At 32.9% G+C, this 17171-nt stretch overlaps 2 protein-coding genes across 3 annotated transcripts in view; one reads left to right on the forward strand and one right to left on the reverse strand.

Moving 5' to 3' along the window:
• Positions 1-9865: 9865 nt before the first annotated feature.
• Positions 9866-12626, reverse strand: LOC102587940 (transcription factor bHLH3). Its single transcript, XM_006352684.2, has 3 exons — positions 12497-12626; positions 12310-12372; positions 9866-11813 (listed from the first exon to the last, which is right to left on the reverse strand). Exon 3 carries the CDS (start codon positions 11655-11657, stop codon positions 10224-10226), a length of 1434 nt encoding a protein of 477 aa, XP_006352746.1. The 5' UTR covers positions 11658-11813; positions 12310-12372; positions 12497-12626; the 3' UTR covers positions 9866-10223.
• A 723-nt stretch (positions 12627-13349) lies between these two features.
• LOC102588488 (iron-sulfur protein NUBPL) overlaps positions 13350-17171 on the forward strand; it is a 5121-nt gene continuing 1299 nt past the window's right edge. For both annotated transcript variants that reach the window (XM_006352686.2, XM_006352687.2), the window contains exons 1-7: positions 13350-13498; positions 13587-13719; positions 14633-14755; positions 14869-14966; positions 15118-15244; positions 16036-16121; positions 16952-17077. In XM_006352686.2, the coding sequence (XP_006352748.1) occupies positions 13472-13498; positions 13587-13719; positions 14633-14755; positions 14869-14966; positions 15118-15244; positions 16036-16121; positions 16952-17077 (720 nt within the window). In that variant the 5' untranslated portion in view covers positions 13350-13471. The remainder of the gene's footprint in view (positions 13499-13586; positions 13720-14632; positions 14756-14868; positions 14967-15117; positions 15245-16035; positions 16122-16951; positions 17078-17171) is intronic.

Raw genomic sequence — 17171 nt, forward strand, 5'->3', positions numbered from 1 at the left:
TCCCAGTACAGAACACATATCAGTATTGTTGAGTTTTCTTTTGTTTATTACGTTTACCAAAATATATGACCAATTCAGTTCAATTTCTCATTCTTAAGCCCAGCAGTCAATGGTCAAAGCTCTCTCCTATGAAACTATAGTAATTCTTGAAGAAATCAAAGTCTTAAAACACATTATATTATTATGTCAGTATATAAGTATGTAATGGAATCATATTCATAAACAAAATATATAGAGCTTCTTCATTCAAACATTTTTACAACAAAATCAAGCATGATGTTAACTCAAAGTAACAATTTTTCTTCTCATGATGTTCGTATGATGATCATATTATTACTAATTTTTTTCACAATTTGCTTGAGCCAAACAAGTGAAGCAGGAAGAGTACTAAAGGAAAAAGACGAATATCTTTTATTACCATCTCTGCAAAAAACACCGGTCCCTACTCCTACACCCAATCCAGGTACTGGTGCTCGTACGACTAGTGTCATGAGCCAAATTACAGAAAGGAACTTTGCAGGTCATAAAGAGACGGAAGCTCTTCCTCCTCCTCTTCCTTCTTCCAGTAATATTACACAACATAAGGTCACAGATAAGGCAGTTGGCTTATTGGCTGCTCATTGAAGATATCTATCATTATTAATTATAATATAAGCAACAGTACTGTTGTAAATTCTAATTATTTTTATTTAATTTATTCCTATATCATTTCATTTATTTTAATTAACATACTGTGTATAACGAGATGCTAATATATGGGCTTCGATAGATCAATATGATGACGAGTATAATTTAAAGCGATATAGTACTCTTTATGTTTCTCTTCTTACCTTTCCGCATGAAGCAACGACTTCATTATATAGTCATGACTTTTCTATTTATTTATAGATTGACATTGGACTTAACAATTATCTAATCTTAGTAATATAACTACTTCTAAGTTATTATGTCAATATTTAATTATTAATCCTACGTTAATTAGGCGGCATAACTTAAGCAGTGGCTGCAAAATCGGATATTCGTGCACTTCAAGCTAATTAATCGGTCCTTAAGTTTAGACGATTAATATAACGCCAGTGATGACTTTCATTATGAATTTATTCTTCATTAAAAAAAAAAAATCAATTTTTGAGTTGATCAGGCATAAGCAAATACACATATAATTGTATTTGCTTATCACTTGTAATAATATTATTGTTCACAACGATACATCTAAACAACATGAGGATTATAATAACACCATTTTTCCTTCTTCTTCTTCTTCTTCTTTCATGGATCGAAACAAATGAAGCAGCAAACTGGCGCCCGGTTCGGTCTCCGGCACCCCATCCGGGAATCAGCCCCAGCCCACATCCAGGAAGTGGAGTTACTGAAAGGAATTTTGTTGGTCGTAAAAAAATTTCTTTTACTCCTCCTACTTATAAACATAATAATGTTCTCTTTGTTGCGCCCACGTCTATAAATGTCTAGAGACAACACGATATATATATATAAATAACTCATTTTTGTAACATTATTTAATTAAATCATATACTTTTTGAGAATAATTAATGTGTCTGCACATCATGAATATGTTCGTATTCTGGATAACAGGAACAATTTTGACTAATCGTCACTTTATTTTATGATATTTGGAACATAAATATATTTACATGATTTCTTGCTGCAAATTTTCAGATATTGCGCAACGAATTATTAGCCTTTCAGATGATATATTTTATATTAAAACTATTCAAAGTAGAATCAATGCAAATTTAATTACAAGAACGGCCTCATTCACAAGAATTAATTTGTAAGGTTTCACTGTTTTATTTTATGTGTCTTAATTTTATTAGATATTTACATTAAGAAAATAGAAAAGATTGATTTTTTTTATAGGATTTATTGATAATGAGTAAAAGTTTTCCTTTAAAACAAATTTGACTCCAAAAAGACTGATTTGCAACAAAACTTTCGATTAAAGAATGATGTTGACCCAAAAAAAGTGTTAGGATCCTCGTAATTCTTGCATATATAAACTCATGATTTGTACAAACTTATACATACAAATATTAATAAAGAAGAATTATATATTCTCTAACGTATTATGAAAGTACAATGAATTCATCAAAATGAAATTAATAACTCAATAAAAAAGTACTAATAGAGAATTTTAAATTTATGAATTCTGAATAATTATTTATATGTATTCAGACTTCAAAGATTTCTTAATACGAATAAAGAATTTTGACAAAATTTAATATTATATTGTGATTTGTGAGTGATATATATATGTGTGTGTGTGTGTGAAGTGGAAACTAAACGTGAAAGGTGCCAAGTGAATATGTGTTATGCTTATCATAAGAAAAATCCAGTGTAGTGTGGGGCGTGCATGTCTTGTTTTTTTTTTTTTTTTGTTCTCACTGTTTTCCTCCTATGAAAGTTTGTGAATAAATGATTGTTTGATAACGTTTGGTATTCGACACTATTCGCATTTAAGTTTAAATGTCTAATTAAGTAAAAATTGCATACCATAAAACTCATTTCTAGGGATGGTGCGCTCATAATATAATTTTTCCTTTCCTAGGAACACAAACGAGACCTCTCGGGCAATCAATTAAGAAGGGATAGATTTCAACCATCTCACCACAACTCATGTTAGATTATTGATGCGTGTCTAATTGTTCTTTTATACTTCTTTTTCATTTCTTTTATTTTGTTTTCTTAAATATGAACTAAATAATTTTGTATTAAGAAAGTCAAATATTCTGACTACAATTTGAATTTCATTAAGGAAAAAAATATAAAAGTCATTAGCTTATTTAGAAAGATTTAATATCTATAACTTTTATATTTTAAAAAAACAAAATCTTTTGAAAACGTGAATAAAACTTATATCCTAAAACATTTTTTTCTTTCAATTTTCACAAATAAAACTTACTAAAAATAAAATTAGAATCAAAATGTCCAAATTAAACCTAAGAGAAATATCAAAATACTAAAATGGTGTTAAAATTAAGGAGTACTATCAAAAGCTACGTGTTTATAATCTTAAAAAGATGTGTATAATGGATTAAAATACTTTTTAAATTTTGTGATCTTAAATATAACACTTCAAATATTGAAATGATGATGGTGCATAAAATAATTTTCTCATATTTATTCGCATATAACAGTAATTCAGTTTCTCAAATTTTCTTTGTTCAAGCAGTCAAATATTTTAAAAGAAAAAAGGTTGAAGTCTATTAACATCTAAAAAGGTTCAAATCCTATTATAACAAAACCATATTAATAAACAAGCCTATGAATCCTCAAAATACCTAACACTTTTAGCTTGTGCCTATGAAATTTTAACAAGTCTATGGTTAAAAAGGTTAATGACTTCAAAGTTTTTATTTATATATCATTAAAAAAATTAATTCCTATATAAGTTTCTCCTTAATTAACTCAAACACAATCAACGGTCAGAGTTTCCATGCACCAAAAAGAAAACTTGCTCCAAGAACAAAGACTTGATTGTTTGTAGAAGTCACAAAATAGTTGTTTAGTTTCAAATTTCATGTGTATAAATAGATACATACTTGTTTCACAATGACACATCAATCTTTCTCATCATCCTCATTTTAGTACAATTGTGCAAAAGCATTAACAACCAATAGATATATTGTAATAGTATCATGAAAACATTCCTCATCTTACTTTTTCTTCTTGTTCTCTCAAGGTTTGAAACAAATGAAGCCACTAGAAATCTTGATGAAACTCATCTTCTATTACCATCTTTGCAAACCCGTCCTCCAGTTAAGACTCCATCACCCAATCCAGGAAGCGAGACCAGTGTGAATATGGCAAGCACGATTACTGAAAGAAACTTTGTTGGTTGTAAAGAAGTTGTTTTTGCTCCCCCTCCTCCTACTAATGCATATCCTCTTGATAAAACACATCTTCTATTACCATCTTTGCAAACCCGTCCTCCAGTTAAGACTCCATCACCCAATCCAGGAAGCGAGACCAGTGTGAATATGGCAAGCACAATTACTGAAAGAAACTTGGTTGGTCATAAAGAAGTTGTTTTTGCTCCCCCTCCTCCTACTAATGCAAATCCTCTTGATAAAACACATTTTCTATTACCATCTTTGCAAACCCGTCCTCCAGTTAAGACTCCATCACCCAATCCAGGAAGCGAGACCAGTGTGAATATGGCAAGCACGATTACTGAAAGAAACTTTGTTGGTCGACGTAAAGAAGTTGTTTTTGCTCCCCCTCCTCCTACTAATGCAAATCCTCTTGATAAAACACATCTTTTATTACCATTTTTGCAAACCCGTGCTCCAGTTAAGACTCCATCACCCAATCCAGGAAGCGAGACTAGTGTGAATATGGCAAGCACGATTACTGAAAGAAACTTTGTTGGTTGTAAAGAAGTTGTTTTTGCTCCCCCTCCTCCTACTAATGCATATCCTCTTGATAAAACACATCTTTTATTACCATCTTTGCAAACCCGTCCTCCAGTTAAGACTCCATCACCCAATCCAGGAAGCGAGACCAATGTGAATATGGCAAGCACGGTTACTGAAAGAAACTTTGTTGGTCGACGTAAAGAAGTTGTTTTTGCTCCCCCCCCCCCTCCTACTAATACATATCCTCTTGATAAAACACATCTTCTATTACCATCTTTGCAAACCCATCCTCCAGTTAAGACTCCATCACCCAATCCAGGAAGCGAGACCAGTGTGAATATGACAAGCACGATTACTGAAAGAAACTTTGTTGGTCATAAAGAAGTTGGTTTTGCTCCTCCACCTCCACTTCCTTCTACTAATGCATACCCACAAAATAATGTCCTTTTTGATGTGTCCATTGCTACTACTCAGAAATAAGCTTAGCATGTTTGACAAGAAGAACCTCCTTATTTGTAATATTTTTTAATTCATTCATACACTTAACAAAGAATAAATAAAGGATTACATTCTAATAGTACCTGCGAGAATCTCTCACATAATAGGTGTATATTCAAATTCAATTCTTACTATTGTTTTGTTTTTGTTGTATTGCTACATTACACAAATTACTTGGACAGGTTGTTGGTGTGGTGGATAAAAAGTAAAATGTTGATCAATTGTATTTGTTTAAGATATATTTGGAATTATTGTCATGATAAAGAGTTTTTAGTTTCTTATCTCAAATGCCAGTACTGCGCATAATTATCGGTTGTCATCCTTTAAAATGCAATTGGACTCTTCAAAAATGTCATTAAATGTGTATTGAATCCTCCAAAAATAATGCAGTTTTGGAGGATCCGATACGGTGTTATCAGTTATCATCTTTTAAAATACAATATGAACTATAGTATGTTGCTCGCAGTCTTCAAAAATGTCATAAATGTACCAAATCCTCCAAAAATAAGACAATTTTAGAGGACCCGACACAGATATAACCATATTTTAAAATAGTCCGAGCAACATATTACTACACATTTATCGTAAAGATGTATGTGAAAGCCTTGGATTAGCAAGACTACAGGAACTAGAATGTATAGTGGTGTAGAATGGACCGACACCGAATTATTCATTTCCGGTTTCAAGTTCAAGTCTTGAGTATGAAGAAAATCTTGTTGGGACTTGGGAGCATACTCACCCCAGATGGGCCCTGCAATGTGCGATATAAATTTAATAAGGGCTTCAATGTGGCTCCGAACATCGAATAGAAAACCAATGTGGACTCTGAACACTGAGCGAAAAAAAACGAAAAGATATGATATACACTCTCAAAACATAAAGAAAATTGACAAGCCAAACATTGACATTCATACGCAAATTCGCAAATAATCAACGGAAGTATAATAGTCTGACCACTCTCATAATAATCACCAAGTGAGAAATTTATACCTTTCTGACTTGAAAATTCTTTCAATAGCATAGTAGGGATTTTTAATTTATGTGTTCTAAATATATTATTTATATATATTAATCAGACTTTAAAGATTCACTACAATAAATAATGAATTTTGTGTAATTATTTAGTGGTAATAATATAATTATTTTTATATTATATTTAGCACCAATAATATTATAAGGTTATTTATAACCAACACTCATAAAAATGTTACTAGGTTTTGGCGACTCTAGATACAATGACATTAACTCAATTGTCATTAAATGTTTTTTGTGATAATACTAATATAAAAATTTACTAGTTTTGACGTACGTGCGTTGCACGTGAAAATCAAACCATGTACCACACTATTTTTAAAAATAATATGAATATTGCTAAATAAAAATTAGTCACTCTTAAAATCTCTTAGTTACACCTCTTAAATAAACTTTCTACTCCCTTTCCCGTAGTGCATTACTTTGTTATTATTGTTTTGTAGGTGTTCTAACTTTTAATATAATATACTATAAATAAATATTGATATCAAATATAGAAAATATACTAAACTGGATGTTTTAGCTGGAGTATTAGATTAATTTAACATTCATGTTATGGAGTATTTTAATTTCACTGAACTTTGAGATTGTCAACGTTTGTAAATCAAACTTGAGGTTTTAAGAAGAGAAGAATAGAAAACATAAAAAACAGTAGTTTACAAATGTGAGGAAACCCCTCCATTTATAATTTAAAATGTGTAGTATTAGTATGTGCATATTATTTCTTATCATAAAAATATAGAAGATATACTAAATTGTGTGTTTTAAGAAGAATAATAATAATAATATTTTTTTAAATGTAATTTTAAAATTTGATGAAGGCCCTCTTTTTACAGCCAACAAAGGGTAGTGTATGAAAAACTGCTCATGGTGCCTTATCAAAAATAAGTCACAGCCCTTTAGAAAAGCCACAACCCTTCAAAAAGGTCAAAACTCATCGGAAAAGTCATAGCTCTACGTAAAAGTCGCAACCCTTCGAAAAAGTCACAACTCTTCAGAAAAGTCGCAACCCTATACAAAAGTCACAACCTTTTAAAAAGGTCACAACTCATCAGAAAAGTTACAATTCTTCAAAAATATCACAACCCTTCAATGTGAAAAGTTGTCTGCCTTTAATATAATATAATATAATACACATAAATAAATATGATACAATATAAAATATAGAAGATATACTTCATTTGGCGTTTTAAGTTGGGGGTATTATATTTTTTAACATTAAAGTTATTAATTCATTATTTTAAGGTAGTATAGATAAAAAAAATAAAAAGATAAGTCTTAAAGATGCGTTATCACCCCCAAGGAAAAACGAGCATTCTATATAAAATTGAATAAAAATAAAAGTACAAAAAATAAATTGAAAATGAAAGAGTACTTATTAAATGTAGTTTGGATTCTTCAAACAAGTTATATTCAAATACTTTTTCTCCAACTGTTTGAGACTTTCAGATTCGGAACACCAAGTTGTAGTTTGTGCATCGGAAAATCATTGAACTTCTTGTCAAGGAAGAGTTGCTGCAAAAGTATATTTTATGGCTATGAAAATGAGTGCGTATATTAATTATCACGATGCTCTTCTCGTTTGAAATTGAGTTATTTCATTTTCCTTTTTTCATCAATTTTTATGGATCTACCTAATTTACCTACAAAAAATAAATATTCTAATTGCATAATCGATCAACTCTCACAATCTTCCTTGTTTTAAGTAGAAGAATAGAAAACTTACAAAATCCTTAGTTTAAAAGTGTGAGAAACCTCCTCTATTTATAGACAACAAAGGATAGTATGAAAATGTGCTTATCATGTCTTTTCAGATAAGTCACAAACCTTTCGAAAAAGTCACTACTCATCAATGTGAAAAAGTGTCTGCATTTAATTTAATATAGTGTATATAAATATAATATTAAATATAGAATATATAATAAGTTGGGGGTATTATAGTAATTTAACATTCAAGTTAGGGAGTTCATATTTTTAAGGTAGTATAGATTACTACTAAATATCTCTTTTATTATAGTAATTTCTTAATACGCATGTATAATTTTGGCCAAAATTATTGAATTCTATACCATCCATAGCTAGAACTCAGACTATAAATATATATCTTTTATAAAAATAATTTTTAAATTATTTACTCATATTTATTTGGTTCGTTTTTCTTGTTATTATTCGAATCTCAAAATTAGCGCGTATTCCGTATATAAGTCGCTTTACTTATTATTCTCCTATCACATGAATTAATATATGACCCATTCAATTTCTAAATTACTTTTTCCTTGTACAAACCTAGAATTGTCAATATATAGTCAAAATATTTTTAAAGGAAAAAAAAGCAAGTCCTAATAACATCTTAAAAGGTTCAAGTTCAACACCTAAAAAGGTTCAATTCCATTTCTATGCAAATTCAAAAATGTCCATGGTCAAAGCCTTAAACAAAGATTTGATTGTTTGTAGAAGTCATAAAATGGTTGTTTACTTTCAAAATTTCATGTGTATAAATGCACATATTTTTGTTCATACAATACATTATTTTTTCTCATCATCCTTGTGTTAGTATAATTGTGCAATAATAATATTACCTTAAGACTTGTAGAAATCAAGAGATCTCTAATTAATAGTATCATGAAACCAATCATAATCCTATTTCATATTCTTCTTGTTCTTTCAAGGATTGAAACAAATGAAGCGACAAGAATTCTTGATGATACTCATCTTCTATTGCCATCTTTGCAAACCCGTCCTCCAATTAAGACTCCAACACCCAATCCAGGAACCGAGACCAGTGTGAATATGGCAAGCACAGTTACTGAAAGGAACTTTGTTGGTTGTAACCAAGTTTTTGCTCCTCCTCTTCTTAGTACGAATGCATACCATCTTCATGAACCTCTTTTATTATCATCCTTACAAACCCGTACTCCAGTTACGACTCCATCACCCAATCCAGGAACTAGCAATAGTGTGAATATGGCTAACAAAGTTACTAAAAGGAACTTTGTTGGTCATAAAGAAGTTTTTGCTCCTCCTCCTCCTTCTACTAATACATACCATATTCATGAACCTCTTTTATTACCATCCCTACAAACTCGTGCTCCAGTTATGACTCCATCACCCGATCCAGGAACTGGCAAGTGAATATGGCAACCAAAGTTACTGAAAGAAACTTTGTTGGTCGTAAAGAAGTTGTTTTTGCTCCTCCTCTCCCTTTTACTAATGCATACCCTCAAAATAATGTCCTCTTTGATGTGTCCGTTGCTACTAATCAGAAATAGGTTTAGCATATTTGACAACAAGAACTCCTAATTTGTAATAGTATTAAATTCATTCATTCACTTAACAAAGAATAAATCAAGGCTTACATTCTAATAGTACCAGGGAGAATTTCTCACACAATAGGTGTAGATTCAAATTCAATTCTTACCATTGTTTTGTTTTTGTTGTACATGCTACCATACACCATAATTTGTGTATGGCACAGGCCACAACATGCTTGGACAGGTTGTTGGCCCAGTGGATAAAAAGAAAAATGTTGATCAATTGTTACTCCAACCCATGGAAAATGTTATTGTATTTGGAAAAAGGTATATTGTGGTTGACATTTTACAGCACCAGGTCATGAATAACTATTGTTTAAGTGAGAAAAAAGGTTTCTGGTTTAAGAAGGGAACAAGCACTCGATATGTTGCTCTGACTCTTCAAAAATGTCATTGGATGTATGTGTGTCGAATCCTCCAAAAGTAGTGCAATTTCAGAGGATCCAACATGGTCAGGTGTGACAATATTTTCGAATAATCTAAGCAACACATTGAATGGTTATAGAAATTAGAATGGTCTAGAATAGACCGATTCCAAATTCATTCCCTCAATCATCAGTAAAGCAGCTAGAGGATATAATATAAACTCTCAAAACATAATGCAAACTGACAAGCTAAACATTGACGTTCATACGCAAATACTAGACGAAAGTATAATAGTCTGACCACTCTCATAATAATCAGCAGTAAACAAGAACTAACTTGCATCAACTACAAACAACATACATAGCATGATCGACTTCATTGTTGAGCAGCTGCAGGTTTTCATTCTAATTCTAAAAGCAGATACCATTCTCGGCCAAAACTTACATATAGATTATATAGCCAACAAAATATAATGCAAACTTACCAGCTAGACATTGATGCTCATACACGAATAACCGAGCAAAGCATAACAATCTGACCACTGTGATACTGATCACCGGGTCTTTAAAGCGAAACGGCTAGCATTTAACTACAATCAGCATACATTGCATGATTAGACCTTATTCTCTGAACACCTAAATCATTTAGACAGAGCAGCTGTCAGCTTTTCCTTCAAATCCTCAGCAGCAGGGCCAGGAGCTCGTATAGAGAATGTGTGTACAAGTTCGCCGTTTTCTGTTAATGAGACATTGGATTCTTGTGGCACTACTTGATGTTCCTGAAATGTCTTCAAAACTCTAGAAACAGGGTGAGCATTCAAAGGGCAGCCTACTCTTACAACTGCATCATCTTGTCTTTGATGAAAATCAATCTCCGGGATAACCTGCTGCTTTTGCTTGTCGCCTACCATCTCCTTCTCAGCATCTAAAACCCTAATTCTTGCCTGGAGATCCGTGATATAAGCAATTGCATCTCCAAGCAGCGATGCTTTATCCATCTTTGAGATATTTGGAACAACTGCTCTTAAAGCATAAAACCTCTGGTTAAGCTTCTCACGCCTTTGCCTCTCTGCTTCAACATGATTCAATGCTTCTTCCCTCCCATTGGCAGGCTTTCTGCCCCTCTTTCTTGGTTTCCGTTCATCTAATTCTTCCTTGTAAAGTTTCCCTTCACCTTCATCACTTCGATACCCATTTGATGAGTTCCCATAAACCTGAGAACTACCTAGTGCTGCTTGTACTTCGTAAGAATCTGAAGCAAAACTCAGCTCTTCTTCCACCTTCGGAGAAAAATTTATGCTGATGGGACCTGACTTAGCACCACCTAGACTGAGTTCCCGACCAAATATCTTTGGAATTGCTTTGGGCTGCGGAGGATTAGATACCACCACCGATGTTTTCACCATCTGAATCAAATTCTGATCTTCCGGAATAGACTTCACAGAACCAAGCTCCACAACCCCTGATTTCAGTGGAACAAACACTAGTGTCTCGAATCGAGCCAACTTTGCTAGATAAGATCTTGATTGGAAATGTTCTAAGCAACCTTTTAAATCAGAACCCCATATTGATCTAGCAGAATTAAATGATTGAGAAGGACTAGAAGGCTTATCAAATGGGAAGATATAATACATTGATGTGAGATAAAACACCTCCACGTCCGAAACAGATTCCAACTTGGCAGCAATATTATCGTCTTCTGACCCTCCAAAGCAAGTGTGTATCTTTTGAAGAACCATTTTTTTCTTGTTTCCGTCCATCATTTTCTGATGCGCGGAATCATTTCCACCTTCACCTTGCCCTATCTTTACTTCTCTGCAATGTCCATCGCCCCATATTAAAGCTGATTTTCCTGATTTCGACTTTGCAACTTGCCAATAGATTGCATAAGTCCAATCAGACCCCTCAACAATCTTGCAGAGCGCCTGCTGCACTCCCAAATCCCCCCTTGATGAAGTAAATTCTGTCAGCATGTGATTTGAAGCTGACCAAGAGAAAAATTCTACTGCTTCGCTGCCTAATACCCCCTCCATATTAACCTTATCCTCTCCCTTCAGAAAAAATTTCTCCGCCATGTCAAGCCACTCAAAGATCCCCAATTCGAAAGAACTTGAACACCACTCTTTTCTTGGACCACTACTTGGAGAAAATTTATCCTTAAGAAATCAATTCCTCATTCAAGTCCAATGCTGGAATACTATGACATAGCACTCCCAGAATCATGAAACACCCTAGAAAAACGTTCTCAAAAAGATCAAATTTTTACCACAAATTCAAGAATTTGACTATCAATTGAACCACAGGAGAAGACCCACAAAGAGAAAAACAGACAACTCTTGAACAGAAGGGCCCCCTTTTATCAACAAAGAGTAAAACACTCAAAAAAATAGGGACTTTAGTATTCCAATAGCAAGATTCATCTCTAAAGATCAAAGCTTTACTTCACCAATTACAAGTCTGACCAAAAAAACTACATCAAGAGCTGTTTTATACAAGTCTTTATACCCTTCCAGCTCACACAAAAACCCTAGAAAAAACCCCTTCTCAAAACGATCAAATTTTTAACACTAAACATACCACAACTTCAAGAATTTTGAATACTAGTTAACCCACAAAGAGAAAAAATAGATAATTCTTGAACAAAAGGGCAATTTTATTATCACATAGAAAAACTGAAAATCCCAGAAAAATTGGGACTTTGGTAATCAAAGAGCAAGATTGATTCACCTCTAAAGCTCTAACCTTCAAGACTTCACTTCAGCAATTACAAGTCTGATAAAAACAAAACCCCTGCATCCAAAAGGCAAATTCATGTAAACTTTTTTTTGTATCTTGAAGGTGAAAAAGAAGAAATGGGGGAATATAAACAAAAACAAGTAGGAGTAATCAATTTGGACATGAAAGTAAGAGTTACCTGGAAGATGGAATAGGTGCATGTATCATGTATGTGTATAAAAGATTGCTCGTTTTTCATGTGGACTTCATCAGACAACTTGTGTTCAAAGTTAAGAATTTTAGATCTGAATCCACACACACAAGTACATAAAGTGAATATTTATATTTATGGGTGGAATACGTGCCCTTTTTTTTCTTTATAGGAGAAAATAATAATACTAATATTTTTTTTTGTATGATTTAACAAAAATGGTAAAAGTATATTTTAGGTTACTATTTTGAGTTTTGGCAAATGTAGTGTGGGTCTTATGATGAAAATTTATCGATATTGATTACGATAGTGGCTGGTTCTAGATTATAGAGTAGATTTTAAAATTTTTATCTTTAATACTTTTTATCAATTAATTAGAGAAGTTTCATATTCATTCACAAAATTTTACTTTATTTTTTTCAAATATTTATATATAACTTCAAGTTTCAAAAATCACAATTTTAAAAACTCAAATTTTCAAGTTTAAAAAATTGCAGCTTCGAAAACTCAATATTTCAAGATTCAAAAGTCAACTTAAGTTTAATGTACTTTAGGATCTTGAACAAGAAAATGAAATCTCTATTTACAATTTAAATTTTTAAAAAAATGACATTTTCAAATCTCTCTTACAAGTAAAATGAAATTTAAAAAAACAAAACAATATAGCTTCATGAATGTGTTGCATGTTAAGTTTTTAGGATCAAGGACCAACCATGATCACACTTTATATGTATTAAGGACTATATTTATCAACCTTTATATTTAAAGGACCAAAATAGCCCAACTCTCATACATTAAGGACCATTTTGATCATTTTCTCCTCCTGTGGTACCAAATTAGTTCACACTGTTAAACAGAGGTTCAGCAAAGTTTCAGTCAATTTTTCTCCTTTGTGCTGCAAAATCTTGGATTTAACCTTGTTCCAATTTGCTGTCCTAGGTTGTCCTCGAACAAGTTTTCATCATGAAGCGTTTCTTGAAAAAGTTCACCGTAAGTGATTTATGAATTTGTGTAAATTTTCCAAGTTCTCATTTTTTAACCCCAGAAATTGATAGTTTGGTTTAATTCTGTCTTGCAGGTTGGAGGGGTTAGGGAGTTTTCTATGCAAAATTCAAGAAATCCAAAATCCCAAAGCCTCAAAATTGAAGGAATTAAAGATATTATAGCAGTTGCTTCTGGGAAAGGTGGTGTTGGCAAGTCCACTACTGCTGGTACTATCTCACTTCACTCTGTTCTGTTTTCTAAAATGTATAATACTTTAATTGCTTCGAGTTTATCTGAACCTAATACTTTTGATGCGGAAGATAAATTTATGTCTAAAAGCTCATTAGAGTTGTCAACAAATAGTAGGTATGAACCCATAATTTTAAAAATGCAATAGGTTCAATGTTCTACGAGGTAGGGGTAAGGTCTGCGTATTCTCTATCCTTTCCAGATCCCACCTGTGCGATTACATTTGGTATGTTGTTTTTGTTGTTCATTGTTAAATTATTTGCAGGTAACTTAAATCCAGGATCCGCCAATGGTGTAGTTGATTGATTGATAAAATATTGAATCATGTCTTTTTGTTGTGGCTGTTGTTAGTATACTTAGTATTGTGATGCCAAAACTTTAGGAGTGGCTGATTGAACTCAAGAGGATGATGATGATTCAGTTGAGGATAACAGAAACTTTGAAATACTGAAGTGAATTGAAAGAGAATGGAAGAAGGAAAAAGAAGTAATGAGCTAAAATTGACTGTGTTCATACACGCCTTAGCAGTCACATTTGAGTGTATTTATACAAAGCATCAAAGCGAGCAGTGGATAACTACCAGAAGAAGTTACCAACTAACTATCAGAAGCACATACTATCTCTAACAAATTGAGCTAGTTGAAAATAAAAACTAGATATTTGTGTATTAAAATGCAATGAACTTGATGCTTGAGATATTTAAGGTGGAAATGTTGATCATTCTTTTCTTTCCTAAGGTTTCTGATACTGAATTTAACTAGGTGTGAAGATTTTGTGCATTAAATAAAGTTTCATATATATGATGCATCAATAGTATTAAAGTGTTGCATAATGATTTTAATTTGATTCCCAGTAATTGTTTCCTGATCAATGATCGTATTTTGTTCGCAGTTAATTTGGCTGTTTCACTTGCCAAAAGGTGCCAACTTAAAGTTGGGTTGCTGGATGCGGATATTTACGGGCCTTCAATTCCTTTGATGATGCACCTCAAGGGAAAGCCAGAACTTAGCAACGGTGATGCTTTAACTACCTTCATTTTTATATCAGCTGATTCTATACTCTGAAATAGTAATGTTATTGGTGCTGTAACTTTCTAGTTTTGCTTGCTTATCATGTTATTTGGGCAGATAGGAAGATGATTCCAATTGAAAGTTATGGAGTTAGATGTATATCGATTGGATCTCTTGTAGACGAAAGGGAAGCAATTGTGTGGAGAGGGCCTATGGTATGGTTTTGCCTACAAATGATGACTTATATTATAGAATTTAGCACATTTATGGTTATAATTCAGCTAAAGATTTTACTGCTTATGAGACGCATTGAGGAGGTAGAATTCAATTGTCTAAATCCAATTAGAATCAAATGTACACTTGCAGGTAATGAAAGCCCTTGAACAGCTGACAAGGGGAGTTGATTGGGGGATCCTAGATGTTCTTGTGATAGATATGCCTCCCGGTACTGGTGATACTCAGATATCTATTTCCCAAAGGCTACAATTATCAGGTATTTCAAGAACTTGTGGAAGTACTTCTAAAAGAATTTGACTAAGGAACGATGCCACAAGGATGAAGCTATTGCATCCTGTTTAATTTGAAGTCAAAAAGCACAACAAACTTTTTTTTAATCTGCACCCATGAATAGAAAATTGAATATGTCCATCATTTCAGCCCGTAAGTAAATATCCATATTGTTAAATGACTGATGGTGTAATCAGAACAACAACCCTCCACTTTCACAAAAATTAGGTTTCTAAATGTTGAGTATGGCAATTTAGGATTTTCGACGCTCGGTGGCCCTTTGATTGGATTGAGTGAAATTTAGGCTCGTATAATGCATTATCATATTGGTTGATTAAGATTGAGTTTTAGCATTTTATACAACAAAAGGTCAAATGATGATTTACTTCTGTTATAGTTTCTTGTTTGAGTAAAATCCAGCTGCAAATCATCATATAGTTTCTTGTTTGCGTAAAATCCAGCTGCAAATCATCCTTTCTATCTATTTTCTTAGTCTGTTTGAAAGTTCAGGTTCTGTTAGCATCAATGTTCATCTAATTGAGAGGATTAAAGAAAACATGGGCTGTAATCAAACATATTCAGCAGTCTGTGCTTATGTACCCGTGTTCTTCTAATGAACATTCACTTAACATTTCAAGTCATTATAGCATAACAGTACTGTGCTATCAAATTAATTCTGTTCTCACCCCTTGACTGTTAAGGAATAATTTATGTTGAGTTTTCTTTCGTGCTACTTTTCTGTGCATTATTATTCAAATCACTTGTCTATGCTGGCAGGAGGGTTGATTGTTTCGACTCCTCAAGATGTTGCTTTACTGGATGCTCGCAGAGGGGTTAAAATGTTCTCCAAAGTTAATGTTCCGGTATGATCCTTACTGAGCTTGCTGCGTACGAGCTTATAACAACAACGAGAGAGTAGGATTAAAATATGGGGCGGAGAAGCATGATTTGTGACTCTCGTTGGGTTAGTTGTAAAGTATAAATATGAACTCTCCCGGATAAAACTTAAAAGAGTATGTGCCTTAATAGATATATCACTTATAAATAGTGACTTAATGATTGAAATAGCCATTGAACCCCATTACTGGGCCTATATACCTTTAGTGCTTTACACTCGTCTTCATCTTGTTGATGTGGAATCTAATAGAGAGCAAGAAATGTTACATAGATCTAGTTGATGGTGACTCCTATATATCAGATGAATGTTTGATATTATTAGAAGTCAATCTTCATTTTTTTTTCATGTTTCATGGAGTTATCCACACACACACTAGATCCAAGGATATGAACTTGATAACTAGATGCAGAGATATGCAATTTCATCTGTTTGGAACTCCACCTCTTCCATGAAAAAAAGGGAACACTCTGATATCATGTACCTAAACACAAGACTAAAGACCAAAAGGGTAAGGACTCTTATAAAATCGAGCACAGTCATAACAATGTTGACACTGTTACTTCTTTGAACTGGAACAGTTTTGATACTGTTACTCTGAGACAAATTTCAGGCTAACAGTATTAATTGAAGTTGGATTCAGAAAATGCTGTTTCCTTAATTCTTGTTACTGCTACCAGCCTGACGTATAAATAGAGAAGGTTTAGAATAGATATACATTGAGATATCATGCAGGCGCATGCTATAGCTTAATGCTTCTATGATATAGTTATAATTAAACAGTTGTACCTAACACAGATATTGGGAATTTTGGAGAATATGAGCTACTTTAAATGCCCAAAATGCAACGAATCATCCTATATCTTTGGTCAAGGAGGAGCTCGGAAAACAGCTGAGGAGATGGATCTGAAATTTCTTGGTGAGGTATGTCACTAATTCTCTTTGCTCTTTTGAATACAAACACTCATGAGCCCTTACTATTAGGTGCTACAGCTTCCCCCCCCCCCCAAAACCAAAC

This window comes from Solanum tuberosum, unplaced genomic scaffold (genome assembly GCF_000226075.1).
Source record: "Solanum tuberosum cultivar DM 1-3 516 R44 unplaced genomic scaffold, SolTub_3.0 scf00150, whole genome shotgun sequence".
NCBI classification, from domain to species: Eukaryota; Viridiplantae; Streptophyta; class Magnoliopsida; order Solanales; family Solanaceae; genus Solanum; species Solanum tuberosum.

What these genes read in the sequence shown, in the direction of transcription:
- LOC102587940 (XM_006352684.2), bottom strand. Translation starts at nt 11,657, where the DNA reads ATGGCGGAGAAATTTTTTCTGAAGGGAGAGGATAAGGTTAATATGGAG.